The sequence below is a fragment of the Ascaphus truei genome, chromosome 2, assembly GCF_040206685.1.
Source record: "Ascaphus truei isolate aAscTru1 chromosome 2, aAscTru1.hap1, whole genome shotgun sequence".
NCBI classification, from domain to species: Eukaryota; Metazoa; Chordata; class Amphibia; order Anura; family Ascaphidae; genus Ascaphus; species Ascaphus truei.
This window is the reverse complement of record NC_134484.1, coordinates 189,186,846-189,214,513: the sequence shown is the minus strand read 5'-3', so window position 1 is coordinate 189,214,513 and position 27,668 is coordinate 189,186,846. Positions and strand designations below refer to the sequence as shown.

General features: G+C 49.0%; 1 protein-coding gene and 1 long non-coding RNA gene across 2 annotated transcripts in view; one reads left to right on the top strand and one right to left on the bottom strand.

The window, feature by feature from the left end:
* Positions 1-27,668, bottom strand: part of ELOVL2 (ELOVL fatty acid elongase 2) — a 220,326-nt gene that overhangs the window by 76,928 nt on the left and 115,730 nt on the right. Inside the window, exon 3 of the mRNA XM_075585712.1 lies at positions 14,068-14,255. Coding sequence (XP_075441827.1) covers positions 14,068-14,255 — 188 coding nt within the window. The remainder of the gene's footprint in view (positions 1-14,067; positions 14,256-27,668) is intronic.
* LOC142487043 (uncharacterized) lies at positions 21,106-25,042 on the top strand. The gene is made up of 3 exons (XR_012799119.1): positions 21,106-21,294; positions 24,346-24,441; positions 24,746-25,042. It is a non-coding gene; the product is annotated as an uncharacterized LOC142487043 (long non-coding RNA).

The following is a 27,668-nucleotide window of genomic DNA, read 5'->3' as shown; positions in this document are numbered from 1 at the left end:
GAGAGAGGGGGTAACTGGGGGAGGGGGGTGACAGACAGAGGGGGGACGGGGTGATGGGGAGGGGGTGACTGGGGGATGTGGTGACTGGGGGAGGGAGGAGGGGGTGACTGGGGGAGGGGGTGACTGGGGGACAGGGTGACTGGGGGAAGGGGTGACTGGGGGAGGGGGTGACGGGGTGACTGGGGGAGGGGGGTGACAGACAGAGAGGGGGTGACAGGGTGACTGGGAGAGGGGGTGACCATGGGGGACTGGGGGAGGGGGTGATGGGGTGACTGGGGGAGGGGGTGACGGGGTGACTGGGGGAGGGGGTGACTGGGGGAGGGGGTGACCATGGGGGGAGGGGGTGACTGGGGGAGGGGGTGACTGGGGGAGGGGTGACGGGGTGACTTGGGGAGGGGGTGACTGGGGGAGGGAGGGACAGGGTGACAGACAGAAAGGGGGTGACTGGGGGAGGGGGTGACAGACAGAGAGGGGGTGACTGGGGGAGGGGGTGACAGACAGAGAGGGGGGACTTGGGGAGGGGGTGACAGACAGAGAGGGGGGACTGGGGGACGGGGTGACAGACAGAGAGGGGGGACTGGGGGAGGGGGTGACAGACAGAGAGGGGGGGACTGGGGGAGGGGGGTGACAGAGAGGGGGGACTGGGGGAGGGGGTTACAGGGTGACGGGGTGACAGACAGAGAGGGGGGGACTGGGGGAGGGGGTGATGGGGTGACTGGGGGAGGGGGTGACTGGGGGAGGGGGTGACTGGAGGAGGGGGGTACGGGGTGATGGGGTGACTTGGGGAGGGGGTGACGGGGTGACAGACAGAGAGGTGGTGACTGGGGGAGGGGGTGACAGAGAGGGGGTGACTGGGGGAGGGGGTGACGGGGTGACTGGGGGAGGGGGTGACTGGGGGATGGGGTGACGGGGTGACAGGGGGAGGGGGTGACAGACAGAGAGGGGGTGACAGGGTGACTGGGGGAGGGGGTGACCATGGGTGACTGGGGAAGGGGGTGACGGGGTGACTGGGGGATGGGGTGACTGGGGGAGGGGGGGACGGGGTGACTGGGGGACGGGGTGACTGGGGGAGGGGGGGACTGGGGGAGGGGGTGATGGGGGACTGGGGGAGGGGGTGACTGGGGAAGGGGGTGACAGGATGACTGGAGGAGGGGGTGACCGGGGGAGGGGGTGATGGGGTGACTGGGGGAGGGGGGTGACGGGGTGACTGGGGGAGGGGGTGACTGGGGGAGGGGGTGACTGGGGGAGGGGGTGACGGTGTGACTGGGGGAGGGGGTGACGGGGTGACTGGGGGAGGGGGTGATGGGGTGACTGGGGGAGGGGGTGACGGGGTGACTGGGGGTGGGGGTGACTGGGGGAGGGGGTGACGGTGTGACTGGGGGAGGGGGTGACGGGGTGACTGGGGGAGGGAGTGACTGGGGGAGGGGGTGATGGGGTGACTGGGGGAGGGGGTGACTGGGGGAGGGGGTGACAGACAGAGAGGGGGTGACGGGGTGACTGGGGGAGGGGGTGAAGGGGGGACGGGGTGACTGGGGGAGGGGGTGACGGGGTGACTGGGGGAGGGGGTGACAGACAGAGAGTGGGTGACGGGGTGACTGGGGGAGAGGGTGACTGGGGGAGAGGGGTGACGGGGAGAGGGTGACGGGGTGACTGGGGATTGTGACGGGGTGACTGGGGAGGGTGACGGGGTGACTGGGGAGGGGGGTGACGGGGTGACTCAGGGAGGGGGTGATGGGGTGACTGGGTGAGGGGGTGACAGGGTGACTGGGGGAGGGGGTGACAGACAGAGAGGGGGGACGGGGTGACTGGGGGAGGGGGGTGACAGACAGAGGGGGTGACGGGGTGACTGGGGGAAGGGGTGACTGGGGGAGGGGGTGACGGGGTGACTGGGGGAGGGCGTGACAGATAGAGAGGGGGTGATGTGGTGACTGGGTGACTGGGGGAGGTTGACAGACAGAGGGGGTGACGGGGTGACTGGGGGAGGGGGTGACGGGGTGACTGGGGGAGGGCGTGACAGATAGAGAGGGGGTGATGTGGTGACTGGGTGACTGGGGGAGGTTGACAGACAGAGAGGGGGTGACGGGGTGACTGGGGGAGGGGGTGACTGGGGGAGGGGGTGACGGGGTGACTGGGGAAGGGTGTGACGGGGTGACTGGGGGAGGGGGTGACAGAGAGGGGGTGATGGGGTGACTGGGGGACGGGGTGACAGGGTGACTGGGGGAGGGGGTGACGGGGTGACTGGGGGAGGGGGGTGACAGACAGAGAGGGGGTGACTGGGGGAGGGGGTGACTGGGGGAGGGGGTGACGGGTTGACTGGGGGAGGGGGTGACGGGTTGACTGGGGAGGGGATGACGGGGTGACTGGGGGAGGGGGTGACTGGGGAGGGGGTGACAGACAGAGAGGGGGTGACGGGGTGACTGGGGGAGGGGGTGACAGAGTGACTGGGGGAGGGGGTGACAGGGTGACGGGGTGACTGGGGGAGGAGGTGACGGGGTGACTGGGGGAGGGGGTGACTTGGGGAGGAGGTGACGGGGTGACTGGGGGAGGGGGTGACTGGGGGAGGGGTTGATGGGGTGACTGGGGGAGGGGGTGACAGACAGAGAGGGGGGGACAGGGTGACAGACAGAGAGGGGGGTGACAGACAGAGAGGGGGTGACTGGGGGAGAGGGTGACAGATGAAGAAGGGGGGACGGGTGACTGGGGGAGGGGGTGACGGGGTGACTGGGGGAGGGGGTGACAGACAGAGAGGGGGTGACAGGGTGACTGGGGGAGGGGGTGACAGACAGAGGGCGTGATGCGGTGACTGGGGGAGGGGTGACAGACAGAGGGAGTGACTGGGGGAGGGGGTGACAGACAGAGGCGGTGACGGGGTGACTGGGGGAGGGGGTCACGGGGTGACTGGGGGAGGGGGTGACGGGGTGACTGGGGGAGGGGGTGATGGGGTGACTGGGGGAGGGGGGTGACGGGGTGATGGGGTGACTGGGGGAGGGGTGACAGAGAGTGGGTGATGGGGTGACTGGGGGAGGGGGTGACAGACAGAGGGGGTGATGGGGTGACTGGGGGAGGGGGTGACAGACAGAGGGGGTGACGGGGTGACTGGGGGAGGGGGTGATGGGGTGACTGGGGGAGGGGGTGACGGGGTGACTGGGGGAGGGGGTGACGGGGTGACTGGGGGAGGGAGTGACGGGGTGACTGGGGGAGGGGGTGATGGGGTGACTGGGGAGGGGGTGACAGACAGAGTGGGTGATGGGGTGACTGGGGGAGGGGGTGACAGACAGAGAGAGGGTGACGGGGTGACTGGGGGAGGGGGTGACAGACAGGGAGGGGGTGATGGGGTGACTGGGGGAGGGGGTGATGGGGTGACTGGGGGAGGGAGTGACAGACAGAGAGGGGGTGACTGAGGGAGTGGGTGATGGGGTGACTGGGGGAGGGGGTGATGGGGTGACTGGGGGAGGCCGGGTGGGTGACATAGGGGCAGAAGCCATGGGGAGTGCAGGAGGTTGCATGGTGAGGCAGTAGTGGCGGCATGGTGAGGCAGATGGGGTGCGGGGAGGGTGAGGCAGATGGTGTGCGGGGGGAGGGGGGCCACTGGAGCCAAGGGTAGTGCAGGAGGCGGCATGGTGAGGCAGTAGTGGTGGCATGGTGAGTCGGGAGGGGGCCGCGGGGAGGGGGCCGCTGGAGCCATGAGGAGTGCAGAAGGCGGCATGGTGAGGCAGATGGGGTGCGGGGGAGGGGGCTGCGGGGGGGGGCTGGAGCCATGGGGAGTGCGGGAGACAGAGGGAGCACTTACTTCTTCACGGAAGATCACCAGGGAAAATGGCCGATCGTGATGCGCGTGGTGCTCATATGGAGCCTGGCTGCCGCGCCAATCACAAAGCAGGTAAGGGGACTTTTTTTTTTTCCAGCGCGCGAGCAGGGAAAAAACAAAGAACAGCGTGCGCAGCTTGGGGCGGCCAAATCCAGTTGCCCCGGAGCCAAATCCAGTTGCCCTGGGTCTGTGGGCGACTGGATTTGTCGAAACACTGGTTATATTGGCTGGGCCACAAAGATATTCGTTGTGGGCCGCATGCCGCGAGTTTGACATGCTTGCAGTACCGTTATGGTCAAAATCCCTATTATCTAGATCTGGATAATAGCGCATTCCCATTAAAAATAAAACATTATTCAGCCAGCGTAAAGTAAATTCAAGTTGTACTTACCCCTGCCAGGATGAGGGCCGCACTTGTCCTCATCTCCGTCCGCCTTATCTTCCATGGGCAGCAACATTAAAAGAAAAAAAAGTAGCTACTGGCCACTAACCCCTTAATTACCTTAGTGGTTAGTAACGCTACAGTAATTAAGGGGTTAACCCCCGCCATTGATTGTTACTGTGGTAAACCATGCCCACAATATGGGCATGGATTGAAACAATGGCAATGAATGGGCAACCTAAAAAAAAAACAAGCACCAAATAAAATACATCACAGTGAAATAAAAACAAGCATTTGACAATTGGATTGGTAGATATACCATGTGATGCCTTTCCTTTTTTGGAGTGATGTGACATTAAAAATGGAGGGAAGATAGCCAATCAGGTAGCATGCCTCCCTCCCTTTTTGATGTCACATCACTCCAAAAAAAGGAAAGGCATCACATGGTATATCTACCAATCCAATTGGTGGGTGTACCATGTGATGGCTTCCATTTTGTTTTTGCTTAAGTGACATAATCTTAAAGGGAGGGAAGCATATGCTACCTGATTGGCTGTCTTCCCTCCCTTTAAGATAAAGTCACATCCTTAAAAAAATGGAAGCTGTCACATGGTTCACCAACCAATTGGATTGGAAGTGTACCATTTGACAGTCAAATGTGACGTCACAGGCCTAATATAAGGCCTGTCCCGTCTCATTTGAGCACAAAAAGTTGTTGAATCAACATCAACTGGAACAATTGGATTACAAAGGAGAGAAGAAAGAAGAAAAGTAGGAAGAAAGGTAAGAAGATTACTCAGCCGGGCCTCCTCTACAATCAATAGAGGATCATGGACTTCTGTGCATCATGGTGATAAGGAGCATTGCGTCATGGGTCAAGAGCTGGTGCAGCAGTAGGGTGATGAGGGTGAATCCCGGCAAAGGTAAGAAACACATTGATTGTATTTTATTTTGTTGTGTCATTTTTTTTTTTAGGATTCCCATTGACTGCCAATGTGTTTATCTATGTCCCATTTAGGGTGTAGATAAGCACAGTGACAAGCAATGCATTTTGGGCAAATGATGGCTTTTATTTAAGGTAATTAAGGGTTTAGTGGCAAGTAGTTAGTTTTTTTTTATTTTAATGTTGCTGCCCATGGAGGACGAGGATGGAGATGAGGATGAGGGCCACCTTCATCCTGGCAGGAGTAAGTACAACTTTAATTTACTGTTGCTCCATAAACAAAAAGGTGAAAACTCACCAGCAAGAGGTAATTAAAAACTCTCCTTCCACTCTCCTCCTTGAAAAAGCGCTCTTAAGGGGTGTGAAACGCGTGGGAGGAGAGTTTTTTCTGTGTAAACATGTTTTTTATGTAGTCCCAATGAAGTGTTTTTAGTTACCTCTTGCTGGTGAGTTTTCCCCTTTTTGTTTATGGAGCAGCAGTCACCGTGATCTATTTTTGTTCCGTTTACCTACATGATCGAAGGGACACCATCGGGCGTAAAGTGAAGGACACATGTAGTCGAGCAGCGTGTGTACAGCCAGCGCCAGTCTCAAGGAGTTGCAGGATGGTGAATACTAGTGAGTACAGGCTACTCTACACCGACATATATGGAGACACGGGTAAGGGCATTTGCCTAACATATCCCCTCCCTTTAGATATCTCCTCCTGCCCTCCACTTATCAATATGAACTATTCAGCTGCATCAATTATCTTCTGAAACCCAAGTGTATAGGCTCTGTGTATATACTATATCCACTTATACACCTACCTGGTTGCTTAGCCTCCTAGAACCTGAAATCAGTTTGGTTCTTAATCATAACTCCAAGAAGGCGGGTCACCCGGGGAAGCAGGAATACGGGATTTCCACGAACAAATCTTTTGGCGGCCAGAGATCAGCATCAGCCTGTAGGTGGTCCAGCGGTTTCTGGGATATGCTAATTATTTCCGCCTATTTATTCAGAACTTTTCTTCCATTCTGGCGCCCATCACTGCCTTAACCAAAAAGGAAGAGGATCCTTCTAAATGGTCTGTGGAAGCGGTTAATGCATTTGATAAACTAAAGACAGCCTTTGCCTCCGGCCCAGTTCTGGTAAATCCAGATCCCGCTCTATTCCACTGGAATGTTAATGAACCAAGAGGGCACAAAGAACTTTGTGTTCACTGATGCATTGAATCTCAATCACCTGAGTGTTCATCTGTGTTGCCCCAAAGGCAGACAGTCTGATGGGGCTCCCCAAGAGCTGCTCCCCTCTGCACAGGACCAGAGTACTAAGAGTTAACATTTGCTTGTACTTTGTAGAATGTCAACCCAACCCACTGGAATGTTAATGAGCCAACAGGACACAAAGAACACAGCGTGTGTTGACAGCTGCATTGAAACTCAACCTCATCAATAAACATCTGCGTTGCCCCAAAGGTGGACAGCCTTTGCACAGCCGAAGGGCAGCCAAAGGGTGTGAGCCGTTTGCTGCTGTTCGCTGATGTTAAAGTGATGTTAAAGCTGCTCTATTTCATTCTGAAACTCACAAGCCCTTTATCCCCTGTACCCTATTTTCCAACTCTATCTGTCCATGAAATGTCTGTGAATTGACTGTATAACCCTATTCTTTTAATGTAACATGTATTTTTTTATAACTCTGTGCCCAGGACATACTTGAAAACGAGAGGTAACTCTCAATGTATTACTTCCTGGTAAAAAAAAAATTATAAATAAAAATATAAATAAACCCTTCACTCTTGAAGTAAATTAAATTTTTCTCCAAAAGATTTCCCCCAGGCGAACGGAACTATGATGTGGGCAATTGGGATCTTTTGGCCATAAAGATGGCTTTACAGGAATGGAGGCACTTGTTGGAAAGGAAGGAAAATCCAGTGACCATACTCACAGATCACAAAAACCTTTTGTACATTGAGGGAGCCCGCTGATTGGGGTCACGACACGCGTGGTGGGTGTTATTTCTTTTCTCGATTTAACTTCATCATCTTTTACTTACCAAGCTTCAAAAACGTGAAGGCGGACGCTATTTCCCGTCAATTCTTGGTCGATGATACTGCGGAGGATCATGACAAACCTATTCTTCCATCTTCATGCATCATCTCAGCGGCTACCTTTGACTCCCAAGACGACATCGTTCAGGATCAAACCCAAATCCCAGAGGACCTTGTGGTTCCAGAAGAATGCCTTTTCATCTCACCAGCCTTCCAAAGAAAGGTATTGGAATGGGGACACAGTTCCAAAACTTCTTGTCATCCGGGTGAAAGGAAGACCATCGAACTACTGGAACGAAAATTCTAGTGGCCTGGGTTTCGGAAGGATACTAAAGCCTTTGTAGCCGCTTGTCCTGTGTGCGCCTGGACCCAAACACCCAGGAATCGACCTACCGGGTTATTACAACCTCTCCCGATTCTGGATCGGCCATGTGTATGGACTTTCTGGTGGAGCTTCCCTTATCTAAGGGTATGACTATGATCCTGGTGGTTGAAGATCGCTTTTTCAAACAGGCTCACTTCATTTCCCTGAAGGGACTACCTAATGCCGCCAAGCTTTCTGAGATCTTCATCTGTGACTTCATGGAGCTCCTCAAGTCATCATGTTGGATCGGGGTTCGCAGTTTATCTCTAAATTCTGGAGGGCCTTCTGCCAGCAGCTGGGCGTAGAATTGAACTTTTCTTCTGCGTACCATCCCCAGTCTAATAGACAAACAGAGCGAACGAACCAGTCTCTTGAACAATTTATCCGTTGTTTTGTGTCTGAGACCCAAGATGACTGGGCTGACCTCTGGCCATGGACCATAAATGGGCCATGGAATTCTCCCATAATAACTTGCGGAGCGTGTCATAACAGAAGTCACCCTTCTTCGTTAACTTTGGTTCCAATCTCTCTGCTCTTCCCTCCCGAGGAACTGCATCCGGAGTCCCTGCCATGGATAACCGGATACAGCAGCTACAGGAACTATGGGGGAAGACTCAGAGAAATCTGCAGAGGGCAGTAACCACACAAAAAACACAGGCGATTGGCATCGTCGGGACAGGGCAGTATACCATTCCAGTGACAAAGTATAGCTGTCTACTAAAAACATACGCCTATAGGCATCCTCAGCGAAGTTATCTATGTCTTCTTATTAAAAACCTTTGTACAGGATCCCAGGTCTCCTGTGCCCACGCCTCCTCCGGAACCTCTCCTAGTGGAAGGACAGCAGGAGTTCGAGGTGCAGACGATCCTGGACTCCAGACTGTCCAGAGGAAACATTCAGTACCTTGTTCATTGGAAGGGCTTTGGCCCTGAAGAACGTACTTGTATCCCCAAGGATCGATTTCACGCTCCACGTCTGGTACAGGCTTTTCAAAGGAGATACCCCTCGAAGCCGTGCCTGGAGCGCCCAGAGGTCGCTCCTGAAGGGGGTGGTTAATGTGAGGATCAGGCGCAGGAATCACCCCCGAGATCAGCAGCAGAATCCACTCCAGAGTTTAACACTAACTGACTGCTGCTTTTCTTCATCGGCGCCTGCTGTGCTGAGGTCACTCAGCAACGAATCAGGGGGCTGATTCTTGCAGCAGCTTCTGCTGCTGTACTCAGTTATTGGCTGCTCTCCTTTTATATGCTCAGCTATTGCTGCTGCACTTTGGCTGAGCATAGATATTCTTTTCTTGTGACGATATGCTGGTCGCAAGCACTTTATATCGCCTGTCCTGTCCTGCCTTGCCTTCCCTTGCCTGCTTTGCTGTGTTTTATCTTGCAGTTCAATGGAACCTTGGCTTTTCTCTACAATGATGCTGACTCTCTCCAACCCTCGACTACGGCTAGTCACCCCAACGATCCATACCTTCTCCAATCCTCGACCACGGCAAGTTATACTACGATCCTCCCTTCACCAACCCTGACCCGGCTACGACTCTGCATTCTGAATGCAATCTCGCGGCCTCAGCTCTGTGTTCCTATATCCCCACCTCGGCCTCACGGTCCAGAGTTTACACAGAAATTGCAGTATATGAACCAATGGGAGGCTGACTCGGGTGAGGTTCTAGATGGAGGAAGAGGACTGGAATGAAATATTTGAGTCAGTGGCTAAGAGTTCAATTTGTAAGTTATAATAAGTTATACTTATTATAATCAAGTTATAATAAGGTGGTATCTCAAGCTGGTTAAGCTTTCCAAATGTACCCCAGATACTCTCCAATGTGTCCAAAAAACTGCAGAGAACAGACACATTTATTGCATATGCTGTGGTCTTGTCCTCAAATAGTATCCCTCTGGGGGGGGGGGAATGAAGAATTGGCTACAGAGAATATTGGGCCTTGATATACCTATGGATCCTTGGTTATTCCTTCTAAATAGATCAGTGCAAGGTTTATACAGATCCAAAAGTAAACTGGTTGCCCATTTTGCAACTGCAACGAGATGCGAGATTGCAGCACTATGGAAACAAAAAGATATCCCACACATTTCTAAAATTTGTAATAGCATTTGGGTTGTCTGTCAAATAGAGAAATTGACAAGCCTGGTCAATGATACCGGTTCTAAATTTCAGAAAGTTTGGCAACCATGGTTAGCTCAATCAAACTTCCCGGGAGTGAGTATGACCACAATTTTGCTATGATAGATGTAGATGCGTTCTCCTCTGATGTACAATCCAAAGCTGGCTAATAGAGGGCTAAATCTGAAGTCTTTATCACAATAGAGGAAGCCGTGACTGTGCGGGGGCAATAAAGGTTGGACCAATCTAGCAGAAGAAGGTAACCAGCCCCCCCCCCTTCCCAGATGTGCCCCCCCCCTAATTTTGTTTAATTCCAGAAATTGTAATGTAATGATGTCTATGTATACTATGTTGAATTACAATACATTTTAAGTTACAAAAAATATATAAAAAAAACAAGGCATATAAAAAAAAAAAACCCAATGCATATTAAAAGCCCCAATGCATATAAAAAAACCCCAATAGATATAAAAAAGCCAGTGCACACCGGCATGAGATGGAGGCCCCGCGCATGCTGATGTCAGAGGGCCCGGCGTGGGACAGAGTGAGGAGGTCTGCAGCTGAGGGAGAGCTGCAGCCCTACTGTGAGAGGGCCAGGAGCCGGGCCCTCTGGTCAGGCCCAACTTGCAGCACCTGCTAGTCGTGCCCCTCGCAGACACCGGGCCTGGGACACGTATCCCGGCTGTCCCACCCTGTCGGCGGCCCAGGTCACGCTTATCCAGACAGCCCCTCACAGACAATAATCCTTTGGGTACCCCAAGAGGTAGTTACTACATTATGGGGTGGGCACTACGAGTGCCATATGACATTATGACTACGTCATGCCCAGGTTGGGTGTTTTGTTTAGCTTAGATCACATTCTGTGTTCCCATGGAGCTCAGGACACAAACTAACCAGTAATGAAACGGAGGACTGACTATGCTGGAAGGGCCGTGGCATTCAGATGCCACGACTCCTCCAGCACTTAAAGGGTTAAAGAATGGAGACTTGGGGCCATATTTACTAACCAGTACTAAGGCACTTAAAACCTTTTGCTTGAATGGGCTGTGGTGTACGTTACTGTACCTCTTAGAACAACAACATGGCTCTTTGCGCAATAAAAACTGGGTTTGTCTTTCAAAAAAGCTCCACAAAGATTCAATGGAAATGAAGAAAAAATGCTTGGCCAGATTAAACCTTAATAATGTAATTGTCTTCAATAAATAACAATAATCATGCTTAAAACAAACATTTGGATATTTTTCAAATGCTTGGAAATTAATTTTTTTCTTTTTATGTGGACATCTGAAGTGGTGAGGGTTTGTCAGTCAGGTGTTACTCAACCTCTCGTCCACCCTGTCTGTCCTGGAGAGCTAATAAAGATAAGATATAGGGGGCTTTGCCTGTGCAAATGTAAGGCTTAGGGAGCCGCGCCACCCTCGGCACACTCCCCGCTTATTCTTCCGGCTCTCCCTGCTCCTGCCTCCGCAGTCCCGGCAATACTCTGGCGCGCGCACGCGCGTGCACCCACTCCTGCCTCTTAAAGACATACTGCCCCAAGCACAGCAGACACGCGCAAGCGTGCACGCATGCTCCACTCAAGCTCCACCCCAGGGAGCTCACCTGATCTGCTCACCTACCTCCTATCACTGGCTTACCTGGCACACACCTCCACACTGCCGTTCTCCCATTGGACCCTGTCACCTACATATGCTCAGCTGTGCCACTGCACTTTTGGTTGAGCATAGAACCAGTTGCTGTTCTCATCACGCTCTGCCTCCCTAGTCCTGTCTTGTCTTGCAGTCCCGTCCTTGTGTACCGAACCGGCTTCCTCCTCGACTTCTCCGCACCTCTGGCATCCGACCTTTGCATACGGCAATACGACTACTCCTCTCTCTCCACTCCCGATCTTCGCTTACGGTAATACGACTACGTCTCTCTCTCTAACCCCGGACTTGGCTAACAGTACCCACTACTACCCGTACCTCTCCTGCTCTGGCCCGGATATCCAGACTATTCTACACTCAAGACGAGCCCTCATGGCTGTGGGTGGTGTAATATCTTTTCCCACCTCGGTACAGTGGTCCCGCCTCGTTTGTGGTGAGCACAGCCTGACAGCAAACTCCTGGTCAGCACATTGTAATACACCACAAAAGAGAGTCGTTTGAAATCAAACCTTCCAATGTCTCAGCTTACCATGTTTAAAAAATGTACTTTAAAAACATTATGTTCTTGTGAAAAAAAGCTCAATTAGATAAACATGTTTTGGACACGTCAATGCCAGTGGTTCATTTTCATTTCAATGGGTGCTAATGTTTTTTTGATCAAACTATTTGTAAAGGTGCAATCACACGCCAAATCTCCAGAAACACCAACCAGAGCCCAACATATTACCTGTAGCACTACAACAGTATAAAACATTAACCGTAACACTAGTGCTACACCAATACTCTCCTCCAAAATGTAAACTCTAATCTTAAACAAAACCTAACTCACTACAAAACACTAACCCGTTTTCAAATTCTAACGCGGCCCCAAATCCTAACCCTAATTCTATTTCTAAACATAACTCTGATGTTAGCATTATTTCTTACCCTAATTCTAACCCTACACCTAACTCTAAACCCCACCCATAACATAAAAGTAGGACACCCTGCCCCTTGGCTGCAAAAAGAATGACTACTGCTAGACCCCAGGGATTTTGTGAGGTTTATAGAGGGTTGTCACCACCACCACCCCAAAATCGAAACATGGAGTCACCCCTCTAAGTATGACACGACATAGGGAAGACTCCCCCTTCTCCTAACCTGAGTCCTACATTGAGCCGCAGGGTAGTAGAACAGTAGCCAGACATAGTGTTAAACAGTACTCCTGACACTTCTTTAAGATCTCCATTAAGAACTGTAACAGCCATAAATTCAGTATCATAATACAGGGTTGCTCAAACTTGGGGACGATGTGAGATGTTCCAGAGGGGGCGCGCCGGTTACAGGGCCACGCGCTCTTCCCAATGCATTTAAATTAAATACCTGGGGATCGTGTGAGGCATCTGCAACTTCCCTTGTCTTTGGCATCGCGGCATCAAATGACTCAGCGTCATCATTTGACGCCGGAGACAAGGTGAGGGGGGGGGAGGAGGAGTGCAGACAGGGGGTCACAGGGGGAAATGTTTGCACACCCCTGTACTAAGACATTAACATATCCTTGTTTATGAGGTCAACCATTAGTGTGGACTCACATCCTGCAGTAAATGTGCTAGACAAAAAGATTTGTCTAACAGTATGCAAACTTTTCCTTGAGCTCGATTTTTACTCTGACCAAAAAGAAATAATTGGCTAGAGTGTTATTAAGGGAATCTTTGAATCGAAATCTAGTGATGTTTCTAGTTTTGAAGGCAAAACAATATGTGCTTGTATGTTCTTTTTTTTTACGTAGCTTGTTTCTCATCACATTAATGCAGACTAGAGTGGAATGTTGTTGACCTGAACAAAAGGATATTGAAATATAACAATTCCAGAGGTCACTCTACACAGTTACAACTGTTCAACCAATGGACGCTTTTTCAATTATGTAGCAGCGGAAAGTCTTTCTTTTCATGCATAAGTGGAACAGACTGTGCATTCATTTGCTTTTGTTCTTCGTGTGCTGTTCATGTTGTGTTTGTTACAATAGCATAGTAAGACTCTTGGAAAATGAAAACTCTGCATGCAATAACTCAAATATATAGCTACATCAATACCCAGCAGCCTCAAGGGGTAACATTTACAATGACTACTCTCAGCAGCTACAAGTTGATTCCCTTCCCAGGACTTTAAGATGTACTGTATCCTACTACTCTAGATAGTGTTTTATCTCATTGTCAAATATTTCCAAATTGCCGCTGTTTAATAATGCAACTGTTTCCTTTCTACTCTATTTTTGACAGGGATCATTTAGAATAACATAAAGATCTCTATTAATAGTTAAGGAGTGTGTCCATATGCTTATTTCCGTTCAAGTTAATAATGTACACCAGCTCTTGCATTTTGGATGGTTTCCCATTGTTGCAGTAAGGGGACACAATGGATAGCATAGTGAGGTGTCCCAGACATCGCCACCAATGAACAGTATAAATACCTGGACACTGTTATTTCAGACAGAATAGAGCTGCTGGTGCTACTGTAGTAATAAAAGTAAGGCAATCATCTTTCATTGTTGGTTGCATTTAGCAAACACTCACCACCACCACCACCACCACAATGCATTTCACTGGGACGTCTTACCATTATATGCAAATAATACTGAGTATGAGAGTTGTAAGAAAATTATATCCTATAGTAATTGACACTGAAGTCACCATAAGCACAGTAACTTAAGTGGTTAAAAAAAATTACATTTTTGTGAACAAGAGCTAAACTCCACATTATATTCCATAAAACTGTAGCTCGTATAAAAGCTTACCTCTATCAACATATAAAGGGAAAGCAAGGTAACTCCAAGGTTGTAAACAATAAGGTGACCCCTGAGAGAGAATGCAGGCCTGTTCTTCATATATTTGGTACCCAACCATATGGAAAAAAAATACAGTCCAGTCATGAAAAGCGTCGGTAGGTAGGAGTCCAGCATGAGCCATCCTTTAACCCTGGGATCTGTAAGGGGAAAAGAAAACCTAGTGAGATGGCTATAGTATACCTTACGAGAAAGTGACATATTAAGTACTGCACAGGCATATCCCGCATTAACGTACGCAATGGGACCGGAGCATGTATGTAAAGCGAAAATGTACTTAAAGTGAAGCACTACTCTTTTTCCCACTTATCGATGCATGTACTGTACTGCAATCGTCATATACGTGCATAACTGATGTAAATAACGCATTTGTAACAGGCTCTATAGTCTCCCCGCTTGTGCACAGCTTCGGTGCAGGTAGGGAGCCGGTATTGCTGTTCAGGACGTGCTGACAGGCGCATGCGTGAGCTGCCGTTTGCCTATTGGGCGATATGTCCTTACTCGCGAGTGTACTTAATGTGAGTGTCCTTAAACCGGGGTATGCCTGTATATACCAGACAAATAAACGCATTAGAAATGTTATTGATGCCTTACCATGTAAAACAATCATCTGGGGGAGAATAGGCAAATACATGTAGCCTGGAGCTCCCGTGGCTCCTGGAGACCCCCTCCCCTTGAGCAGCTCGGTCGCGGGTGCCGACAGACCCGACGGCTGCTTCCAAGGGTGGGGGCTGGAGCAGGGAGCAGCGCGGCTTCTCCTGTCTGCGGCCGGTTGCCGGGGCCGCGATCGGGCGGTTGCTAAGGCCGCGATCGCGTCTCTAAGGTCCCGGCGGCTGGCGAAGAGGGCGCCGCCATTGCCTAGCCACTCGCGCATGCGCCGGGATCGCGCAGGTGCGGGAGGAACCCCAGAGTCAGGGAGAGTCGCGCGAGTGCCAGAGCAGAGTAGGGAAAGGTTGAGGCGGCCCCCAAAGACTCGCGCATGCGCAGGGCAAGTGCGCACGCGGCCCCAATGCCAGGATAGGCTCTATGGGACTACAACTCCCATGGAGCATAGCGAGGGAGGCATCAGGTGCCTCATAGGAGCCAATAGGGCTGAAGGATTGTCCTGGAGCAAGTGGATACATTTGGCGGGCTTGGAGCACGTTAGTCCAGTCAGAGGAAGGAGCAGACAAGGGAAGGAGGTAGGGTACAGGAGAGAGGGACTCCCCTGTATTAGGCCAGCACCCCCTTGGTCCGAGATAGCTCAGCTCCCCAGTAAGGTGAGTGTTGCCAGGGACAGCCCTCAGGTTAGGGACCCTGCCACTTACATTAGTGGGAGCTGGGAAAGGAAGGTTACAGAGAGTTGGAGTCAGGGAGCTGTAGGGAAGGAAGGGTGCGGGGAGCGAGTGCAGCTTCTGCCCCACATAGGTACCTACACCCCAGGTAGGCCCAACTCCCCACTAGTTTAGTGGGTAAGTGCTTAGGGAGGCCCGAGATAGGGACGCTGCCCTTAGCATAGAGTGCTGCCTTGTCAGAGTCACGGCTGTTAGTGCTGTGAGGTCTGACAGGCAGGCACCTTGTTGCGCAGCACGTTGGCTGCAGCCTCCAGTGAGCTACAGCTTGCTGCTGTAGGCGCTGGGACTAGTTAGCAAGTAGTGAGGCTGAAGGGACTTGGGTAGTTAGGGGAGTGGGACAGGTCATAACCCCTGCAGGCCCATAGGAGTTCCCCAAGCCACTACAGGTTGCTGTACTACAGGGACAGGCCCTAGGTTAGGGTTCCTGTCACGTTAGTACCAAGTGTTAGTTAGGGACTCAGCGGACGCTGCGGTTCCTGTAAAGCGGTTCGGACCAACGTTGGGGTCCGCAAAGACTATTCCAGAGGGAGACCGCCCTGGCGGTCTGCGTACAAAGGAGTTCGGTTGGAGGATCAGACAGATTCATCACACGTCTGACCCTTTGCGAAGCCAGTTGCTGATCCGAGTACCGGAGTGCTCGGCAGGTACCATACAGTCATAAGTGCACCAACGGGCCCCTTAGTGTAACTGTGACTGCGCAGTCACCCACGACCTCCGTAGGAGTATGGGACATTGGGTGTGGGGGATTACAGTACACTGGGTGGGAACACCAGACATTGGGCCTGAGGTGATAAGGTTAACAGGTTATGATGTTATGTAAATGTGATGATATTCTCCATGCATGTTAGTAAAGTCATATAGTTAATATACATGCTGTCTACGTGATTATTATTGTGATTGTCCTGCGAGGAACCACTCCCCCTCTGGTGGGAGCCATCGCAGGTGGAGGCGCTGTACCGAGAAGATGTTGTACGTGATCACCCCTAGTATAATTACCCCAGGTTCCCCGTGGCGGAAGCTCAGCCCTCCTGTGAGCCAACAGGTAATGCACCACACCTGAGTAACCTTGTAAGTTCCCCGCACTCACACTGTATATGCGATTGGGTGGGGTGGAATACCCGTTACATACAATATGAAACAAATACTTAAAGATGATGCCTGGGATGTTATGATCATCATAAAACAAAGTCAAACAAGGAAAAACTGCATGCTACACACACAGTAATTGTAAAGAGTTGTTCTGTTAAGAGAACTTGTACAGATGCAGCAGCCATTATTCGAACACATCATGTGGTGTATACACTGGCGACACACTTTATTCGAGCTCGGCTAGTCCCACGAATTCGGGTATACCCGGGTGTATTGAGGTTTGTGACTGTTTTCTGCCCGAGTGCATTGGGTTATTTTCCAGGCAGGGATTGAAGCATTTTATTCCCGCTGGCTGCAATACTGCACAGTATATATATACTGCATTACAATTCATGAATTTATGCCATCTGGTAGACACGCGAAGCATTGCAGCCTATTAAATCCTAATCATTATCATTTAACAGATCAGCTGCCCATCAGCCAGGCATGAACCCAGGCTGGGAAGGCAAATGCAACGGGGCTTGTCAGAGGTGAGGAGCGGCGCATTCCAGGTATCTGCCAGGTACATACTGGGTATTTGCTCGAATAAAGTGTGTCGGTGCAGTACCTCGGAATGCTCATGTCATGGCGCAGGATTTCTTCCAACCGTACCGCCTTTAGACGCGAGTGCAGAAAATGGCATTTTATTGTTCTGGTTTTTAAACACCTGAAATTGACACAGTAGCACAGTACTGTACACATTACAATTCATTCATTTCATTGCACCCAAAGAAACAGAATCCATGAAATTCAAAAAAAGCAACCACGATAAACACGTGTGCCTGGGGTGATTGGCCGCGTTAATGCCGCGTGGAGTACAGCAGCGCACACGAAAACGGTCCCATGATTTGTTCGCATAACGGCCGCTGCATCTGTATTTACTTTGGAAGCCGCAGTGAATTTAGCGCAATTACATTGTTTTATAATTGATCTGGGAATTCCACTGGGAACATACATTACTTTAATGTTTAATGGCTGAGGAACTAAGTTGGGAAATCAAGTACATACCGTATAATATTTGAAAATCATTGTACTTGTAAAAATATTAAAAAAAAATTAAAAAAAATGTGTAAGAATATTCTGGAAGAAACAGGTTGTTATTTGTAAGGTTCATTTATTAATGCAGTATTTTGGAGATGTTTGTCATATTTAATAAGGTCAGGATGTTCAACTGCTCGGTGTGTTCGACACGCTATTTTGTCCAATTGCGTCGACTGGTCCACAGACTCCGACTACGCATGCACATTGTATCGGTTCTTGTATGTCCAAGAGCCCGGAAGAAGCTGAAGAATCAGCGGAATACCCGTTGGGTGTGTTAATCAGCATGTGACATGAGACGTGATGTGGTAGAAATGGTGGTGATGCAGCATGCTGCAGTCTACATAGGAGATTAAGTATACAATTTTGGGATATATATATATATATATATATATATATATATATATATATATATATATATATATATATATATACTGTCTGTATATTACTAGAACTTACATGACAGGGAAGGTAGAGAGATAGCTGGACCAGCCATGACATATATATATATATATATATATAAATATATATATATATATATATATATATATATATATATATATATATATATATATATATATATATATATATATATATATATATATATATATATATTAGCTAAGAGACCCGGCGTTGCCCAGGATTAAAATTTCCCGCTCCCTCCTCATTCCACTCCCCCTGTCTCTTTCTCCGCTCCCCTAGTCGTTCTCCGCTTCCCCTCTCTCCGCCCCCCCCCTGCGCAGCTCCGGTCTCCCCCCCCCCCTCTGCGCAGCTCTGGTCCACCCCTGTGCAGCTCTGCCCCCCCCCTGCGCAGCTCTGGTCCCCCCCCCTGCGCAGCACACAGTGTCACATACACAGTGAGACACACACACAGTGACACACACATAGTATCACACACACAGTGTCACACACACACAGTGTCACACACACAGTGTCACACACACACCCACCCCACCCCCCCGCGCCCATCTCCCTCCCCACGCGGGCAAGCAAGGGAGCGCCGTGGGGAAGGGGACCAGAGGGAAGGGGAGGAGCAATCAGGCGGGACGGGTCACGGGACCGGCGCGTCACCCGTCGCAGGGGAAGCTGAGGGATGTAGTCCGGCGGCGGCGCCGTGACTGCGCACCACCACCCCACCCCCCGCTCCCATCTCCCTCCCCACGCAGGCAAGCAAGGGAGCGCCGTGGGGAAGGGGACCAGAGGGAAGGGGAGGTGCAGCCAGGCGGGACAGGTCACGGGACCGGCACATCACCCGCTCGCAGGGGAAGCTGGGGGATGTAGTCCGGCAGCGGCGCCGTGACTGCGCACCACCCCCCGCGCCCATCTCCCTCCCCACGCGGGCAAGCAAGGGAGTGCCGTGGGGAAGGGGACCAGAGGGAAGGGGAGGAGCAGCTGGACGGGTCACGGGACCAGTGCATCACCCGTCGCAGGGGAAGCTGGGGGATGTAGTCCATCGGTGGCTGTCAGTCAGTGTGTGCGGTTCCAGGGGGGAGGCAGCCAATCAAAGACACGCAATCAGCCAGCCAGAGACACACAATCAGGGGAGGTGAGCTGCGGGTGGGGGGGAGGAGCCAGTGGGGAGGTGATGGGTGGGGGGGTGATGGGGGGGTGATGGGGGGGTGGGAGCCGGCAGTCCGGGCCGCTGGGTGAAGAGGACAGTGGCCGGGTGCTTGTGCGTGTGTGTCTGGTAGTTGTGTGAGGCCGAGGGGGAAGGTGAGCTGCGGGTGAGGAAGAGAACAGAGTGGCAGTTGGGTGACGTCATAGAGCCACGCAGGCCAATGAGAAGCGTGCAGGGTAGGGCAGGGATACGGACCAATCTGATTGGCCAGAGGCTGAGTGACAGACCCACGGACCAATCAGATTCACCACATCTAGCAACAACCCCACAAATTTCAATTTTATATATTAAGATACATATATATATATATATATATATATATATATATATATATATATATATATATATATATATATATATATATATATGTATATGTATGTCATGGCTGGTCCAGCTATCTCTCTACCTTCCCTGTCATGTAAGTTCTAGTAAGATACAGATAGTGACAGGCTATCCTATGGGCGGTTTCCCCCTCCTCATGCTGCTTTCCTGAGTGACAGGAGTGGTGGTGACACAGAGATCTGTGAATAGCCAATGGTGGTGCAGATACTGGGTCCTCCCTCCTTGAGCCTAAGGAAGGAAGTAGCTAAATTATAGATTGAAGTTCAGCCCCTTAGGGGTGAGACCTTCAGTCACAGTGAGAGAGAGAGTTCGAGGCTATCCTTCATGGGGCAGGAGTTTTCCTCATCTCCTCCTGGCTGGGAGAGAGACATGTGCTCAGCCCCTCATAGGCTGTGGTCATAAACTAATCCAGAGAGGCCTCACCATTACCCGCTGGACAGTACCATCCAGAAGCCATGGGTCTACCTTATCAACTGGCGCATACGCTGCAAATAAAGATCATCCTCATCCTTACACATTTATACATCTGGCTCCGCAGCAGTCTGTGTGGAGAGATATTGGGGGTAAAGGACTGTCATAGTGGGGACTGCCTTCGGCACTGCTGAAGCTCCCTACTGTACAGTATGTCTGGAGGCGCTGTCACCAAGAGTAAAGAACCAGAAGAATCCAAAGAGGTTTGTCCTGTCCTTCCCCCACAACATCGCGGGAATCTCATCTCTCCTGTACCATCACAGGTAATCAGCACTACACATAGCAGTAACTTGGCCAAGATCTCCTGGGTAGGGGGGGGGGGCGGCATGTGCTACATACATATATACACACAGTGGTTTGCAGAAGTATTCACGCCCTATCAATAATGTCACATGTTGAATTACAAATAATGTATGCACAATTCTTCAAACTAACTTTTTTAATTCAAAGCTGCAAGGCTGTACTGGTGAAAGTGAACACTTTTATATGAGGAAGAGGTTAAATGCCAGTAAATCAGTAAATGGAATGGCCAAAATTGAAATGTACTGGTTGCATAAGTATTCAGCCCCCTAAAAGAGCCATCCAAGGCTGGAAGTTGTTTTACAATTTTTAAAAAGATATATATTGTGGCAAACAGCTCCCTTTATGTAGCACCACCGTTTGCCCATGCTCTTCGCGACACAGTCTTCTAGGGTTTAATTTGTAGAAAAGAGAGACGTGTATATACACAAGGGGCACTCAGCCCTCAACCTTCAGTGGTTTATTTTTCCAGCAGTGAAACAAAACATTTTAAACACCATCACTTTAAGAACAAACAATCATAAAAATAAACATCTACTCCTGTCAGGAGTCTAACTCGCATGCATATCCCTATCTGCAATGTTGGCTGGGTAAGCAAGTTACCAACTTTAAATAACACACAGATATGACATTGAGTCCTTAACTGTCAGCTGGGAACATTGTCCCAATAGATCCTCAGATGCTGCAACACGTGGGAGGGGGCCGTCTGCAGAGGAGAAACGCATTGAGTGTATCTGAAATACCGAGGGGGAGGCTGATTCCAGCACGACATGTTTGTCCATTCGTTGTACCCGTCCCTGCACGTCATCAGGGGATTTCACCGGAACAGAAGCAGATGGGGAGTCAGACCAGCTGAGAGCAGATGGAGCATACCGCTCAACTACCAGGCTCCAATTTGCTGGCGTGGATCATTTGTGATCAAACTGCTGTTAAACCAGCTGACACCATGTGAGTGTGTTTTACCATATTTTTACTATAAAGCTTTTATTTTTTGATCGCACTATGGTTGGTTCTCTTGTCCCATTTTTGCATTAAGGTGATTCCATCTGTGGAGGCGTTCGGCACAGCGCCATAAAGATACCTTTACATACACTATATGAGTGGGAAATTTGTGAGTACACAATTCAACAGACTCTGAAGAAAATAAATACCTTATTATAAACTGCAGACATATTGCACTATATTTCGTGTGTTTTGTCTTTTCATGCATCTGCGCTGAAACTGTATTCTAAGATCACTAAATAGGATGGAGATGGGGCATACGGTATAGAACTTAACATACGCCACCAGTCTAAGTTCTTTCAAAACTAAAGCTGTCTCATATTTTAATCTGGTCTGTAGCTGTTACATACGCCTATAACATATATTATCTCTAACTGTGCATGGAATGTCTCATATATAATGTATAACCTTGCTCACTTAATGTAACTATGTATTTGTAACCATGTATTTGTCATTATAACTCTGTGCCCAGGACATACTTGAAAACGAGAGGTAACTTTCAATGTATTACTTTCTGGTAAAACATTTTATAAATACATAAATAAATAATATTTGCCCGGTTAGTGTATAAATTGCTAAATAACATATCTATTACAATCCAGGATTTTAAATTTAAAATGTCATTGGTATGTTTCTGAGCTGAATCCTATCATCAATTGGCTACCGAATTTAAAATGTCATTGGTATGTTTCATTAAATCAATTTGCAAGAGCACTTCTTATAATGTAATTAACCATTTGGTATGTATCTGTGAGTTGATTAGACAGACCCCTCCCTTAATTGTTATTCAAGTGACTGTATTTAAGAGTATTTAAGACCAGCTATGTTGGCTGTGAGCTATATGCTGTGTGTCCCATCTTAGAGTGTCATATTTAAGTGTTGGGCAGAGTTAATATTGGAGTTGAAATTGGAGGTGAAGATTGAGGAAGATCTGGACTCCACACAACAACTTTGCAACTGTGAGAACTTTACTTTCTAAAACGCTGTGATTATTTGTACTCTTCCTATCCTCCAGTACCTGGGAAGTCTCTCCTCCTGCATCTCACTATGCCCTCCCTATTGCCTTTTCTGTTTACTGTTTCCTCACTCCTTTGTGAATGTCTCTGTTCTCTCCAACTTCCCCACTGTGCCATTATTTATATACCTCTCTCCCAACAACTTCTTTACCCCTCAATAAAAAAACACCCACACAAATCCTCTATTCACACCCTTTATCTACTCCTTCCTGCTGCTGGGGATCTCTCTGAAGCCAGACATACACACTTGCTCTCATTCATGCCTCACTGCCATCTCCTCCCATGCAAATGGTGTCAACCTTTTCATTTAGTACTGATTTAACCTTAAAACTCACCCACAAATCAAGCATCCCAATAGCCTGCACTCATGGCTATTGTCCCACAACCAGTCACTCTTACCACCCATTGTGGCCAAGCACATCTACAGCACTTATTCCCTCACCTCTTGTCTCTGTAAGTTCCCCTCAAACCTTAGATTGTAAGCTCTTTGGGGCAGGGATTTCCTTTCCTATTGTCTGATTTTGCTGCACTTATTGTATTATTATTATTCCTTGTACTGTATTATTTGTGAAGTGCTGAGTACACTTTTGGTGCTATATAAATAAAGACATACAATACAATACAGGATAGTGTGGGGAAATGGTGCTGGGCACAGAACACACTGGTGTAGATGGATCCTTTAAATTACATGCACCGATCTAGACTTGGTCTTTAAATATAGAAAACCACAGAGACATATATGAAAATAGGTTAGAAATACTATAATATACTAAGAGATCTGGTCCCCTTGTGTCTTGCTGTCAACGCACAGTCTTCCTCTGTATTCAAGACCCCTCTCCTCATGTCAGCACTCTCGTGTGCTGAGGAAAATATATTTCCTGTATCTCACATTAGGTTTTTTTTACAGAGCTCTCATTAGTCCAGGTGGAGACTGGCTAATTAAGTGGCTGCAAGAATATATAAGTATTTTACTGTGTATTTTTGTCATATTGGATGTAGCATTGGGCTTCTCTGTATCTTGCTGTATACATTTGCCACGCTCAATAGCTCTCCTTTTTGACATTTATATACATATATATTTTGTGGGAGCTCAGGGGTTCCCAAAAAGAGCTTGCTGAGGTTATGTGTGTTGTTTGTTAACTTATTTTCAGCTGTCTCAGCTGTTGGAGGTTAGTGGCCCAACCTTCCCAGGTTTTAATCCCGCCCCTCCCCACTTCCCAAGTCAGCAGGTCCTTTTCATTTTACTGAATATAGATCCAATGTTGGTCTTTAATGAGAATATTATTCCTAATAGAAGTACAGCTCAGCCCTGTTATGGCGCGGTCCTCGGGGGCCACCTGATCCGACTGCGCTATAACCAGGGTCGTGCTAATTTTAAAAAAATGCTGCCGCGCCAGATTCTGGTGAGGGGGGAATAGGGGGAGTGAGGAGCCGGCAGCTGCACACGTCCCTCGCAGCCACCGTACTTCCCCCAGCATTCCCCTTGCACTTCCCCCAACAGCCTCACTTCTACCAGCACCGATCCCCCTTGCCAGCAGCCCCGCACCTCAACCCGGCACCGATCCCCCCCAGCCCCACACCAATCACCCCCCCCCCCCAGCCCCGATCCCCGCAGGAATCCCCACGATGCCCAAGCAGCTGACACCGGAGGTAGGGGGTTAGGAGGGGGGGGCTGTGAGTAGTGTGCTGTGTGTGCAGTGTCTGTGAGTGTGTGCAGTGTGCTTTGAGTGTGTGCAAAAAAAATGTTTTTTTTTAATTTGGGGGTCTATGCTCAAACTGCGTTATAGCGGATCGCGCTATAATGGGGTTGAGCTGTACGTATATTAGTATTTTATCTGGTAGTGTTAGGACCTGTGAACTGGGTCTGCCTTGTCGTGGCTCACAGGCATACAATGCTTTGGCCAAAGGGTTAAACTAAATTACCCTTTTTCAAGATAATATATAAGTATTTTACTGTGTATTTTTGTCATATTGGATGTAGCATTGGGCTTCTCTGTTGCTGGCTGCAAGTAACCAGCTCCATACTGGATTCAAAGATCTGAGGTTCATCCCGGCTGCAGGACTTCTTTCACTTAAGGTGTTTCTGTTTGTATTTCGCATTTAATTATTCACATTTAATCCTGTGGGTTTTAGCGCTAAGGTGTTGTGTACTGTATGTAAATCATTGTGCCTTGTAGAATGTTTATTTTGCTACATGCCTTTTTTAACTTGTTTTCTTTATCATGATATTTTTCTATAACATATTTTAATGAAAGGAAAAAATCCAAGCAATATCCTACATGTATTTAAAACAAATCAGTTCTGTAGTACAGTATTAGATAATATTTACTGCATTTTTTTTATTATTCAACTCTTAATGCTATTTTTTATTTCTATTACAGGTTTTAGCACACTTCCCCAGCAGTGTAAGATCTTTGCAACACTTTCCTATTTGTGCTAATGTGTTGCCAATATTGCCAGCAATTTGAGCTGTAAACTGTAATAATAAACAATGTTACCTTTGTAACCCTCTGTGTGGTATATGCCAGGGGTACGCAAACTGGGGGGTGCAAGATTTTTTTTGGCGGGGCGCAGGGCAGCGCATTCAGAGCTGGTTACCGCGCTCTTCCTCAAGACAATTAAATTAAATGCCAGGGACAACGCGAGGCCTCTGTACTCTATCCTACCTTGGCTAAGAAGACGTGTTGCTGTGGCGACACAGCGTCACATGCCCCCTAGCGTCATTTGATGCTTTAGGAAGGCAAGGGGGGGCGCGAGCAGGGGAGGAGCGGTGGCAGTTGGATGCAGCTCAAAAACTTGCTCACCCCTGGTGTATGCTACAGTATACACACACACAGGTCCCTGGTGTATGCTACAGTATACACACACACACAGGTCCCTGGTGTATGCTACAGTATACACACACACACAGGTCCCTGGTGTATGCTACAGTATACACACACACACAGGTCCCTGGTGTATGCTACAGTATACACACACACACACACACACAGGTCCCTGGTGTATGCTACAGTATACACACACACACACAGGTCCCTGGTGTATGCTACAGTATACACACACACACAGGTCCCTGGTGTATGCTACAGTATACACACACACACACACACAGGTCCCTGGTGTATGCTACAGTATACACACACACACAGGTCCCTGGTGTATGCTACAGTATACACACACACACAGGTCCCTGGTGTATGCTACAGTATACACACACACACACAGGTCCCTGGTGTATGCTACAGTATACACACACACACACACACACAGGTCCCTGGTGTATGCTACAGTATACACACACAGGTCCCTGGTGTATGCTACAGTATACACACACAGGTCCCTGGTGTATGCTACAGTATACACACACACAGGTCCCTGGTGTATGCTACAGTATACACACACACACACACAGGTCCCTGGTGTATGCTACAGTATACACACACACACAGGTCCCTGGTGTATGCTACAGTATACACACACACACACACAGGTCCCTGGTGTATGCTACAGTATACACACACACACAGGTCCCTGGTGTAGGCTACAGTATACACACACACACAGGTCCATGGTGTATGCTACAGTATACACACACACAGGTCCCTGGTGTATGCTACAGTATACACACACACAGGTCCCTGGTGTATGCTACAGTATACACACACACAGGTCCCTGGTGTATGCTACAGTATACACACACACACAGGTCCCTGGTGTATGCTACAGTATACACACACACACACAGGTCCCTGGTGTATGCTACAGTATACACACACACAGGTCCCTGGTGTATGCTACAGTATACACACACACACAGGTCCCTGGTGTATGCTACAGTATACACACACACACACACAGGTCCCTGGTGTATGCTACAGTATACACACACACACACAGGTCCCTGGTGTATGCTACAGTATACACACACACACAGGTCCCTGGTGTATGCTACAGTATACACACACACACACACACACACAGGTCCCTGGTGGATTCCTCTCCAGTGTGACATTGACACGTGATTCATGATAGACAGAGAAGCAGCCAATAGGGAAGGCTGTGGAAGAGGACGGGCTAAAAGGAAAGGAATCTTTAAAGGAGAAACCCAAGCCATTTTTTTTTTCATTTTAATACATGATTGAAGCAGGGGGTCTCTAGAGCTGAACCCCACTAATTTCAGCTCAGAGGACCCCTTGCTTCCAGAGTTACTTACCTCAGAAATGGGGTGCCTGTATCTCTGCAGTTTTCAGCATCTTTGTCACATGGGCCAATAGGAAGCCGAGCCTGATGACATCACGGCTTCCTATTGGCCCGCAGGGCCAGGGAGCTTTGAAAAGCAGACATATAGTGAACCCTGGAGTGCCTACAGACATCTCCTATGGAAGTAAGTACCGCCAGAACCACGGGGTCCCCGGAGCTGAAATGAATGGAGTTCAGCTCCGGAGACGCCCGGCTTCAATTCTGTATTAAAAATTTAAATAATGAAGAAGAAAAAAAAAAAAAAACGATTTGGATTGCCCTGTTAAGAGCGGTTGCAACAGTATCAGGATACATTGTAGCTGTTGAGTTACACTGAGTGAAGGATTAACTGAAACTGAAAGGCGGCCATTTAGTGAACACTGGAAAGCAGGATCTGTACTGATCGATCATGGGGAGAACAAATCGATTAGCCGCTTAGGTAATTAGTTTTTAATAAAAGTAGTCAAAGGCTGCGTATATAAAAACAAAATATATATATTTTAAGTGCTTCTTGAATTGCCTCTTTAAAAGACTATATTTAGTAGGCTGAGTGCTTCTTTTTCCTATTGAAAATGCAGATAATTATAAAGTGGTTAACAAGCCACTGGTTCATTACACATTGGTCACCTAATAGCTGTTTGCTGAAAACTGAAACTCGACTTGCAGAGAGAAAGAAATGAGTACTATGAAGAGTACAAAAGAGCAATACAAGCAAAGAGATAATCATTTAGGCTCCATCCCAAAAAAAAAGACACTCAATGCCTGACCTGATTGAATGTCGTTGCCAAGGCAGACACAAAAGCAGTCACTTGGCCAGAAGTAGGTAACAAAACACTTGCTAGAAATGCAGAGCCTGCTTTAGAATTGTTGTATGCAATGCTGAAAATTGGTCTCTCTGTGTACAGCACAAACGGACTGTGTAACATATTAGGGTAAAAGTGAAAGGTTATGTACTGTAGGATATCTTTTATAGATGAATCCCTTAAGTATCTGTAATCTTATATAACCCTCAGACCCCCCCACCCCCCCGGTCGCAGATCGGACCCCCTAGGGTGTGCTAAGGTC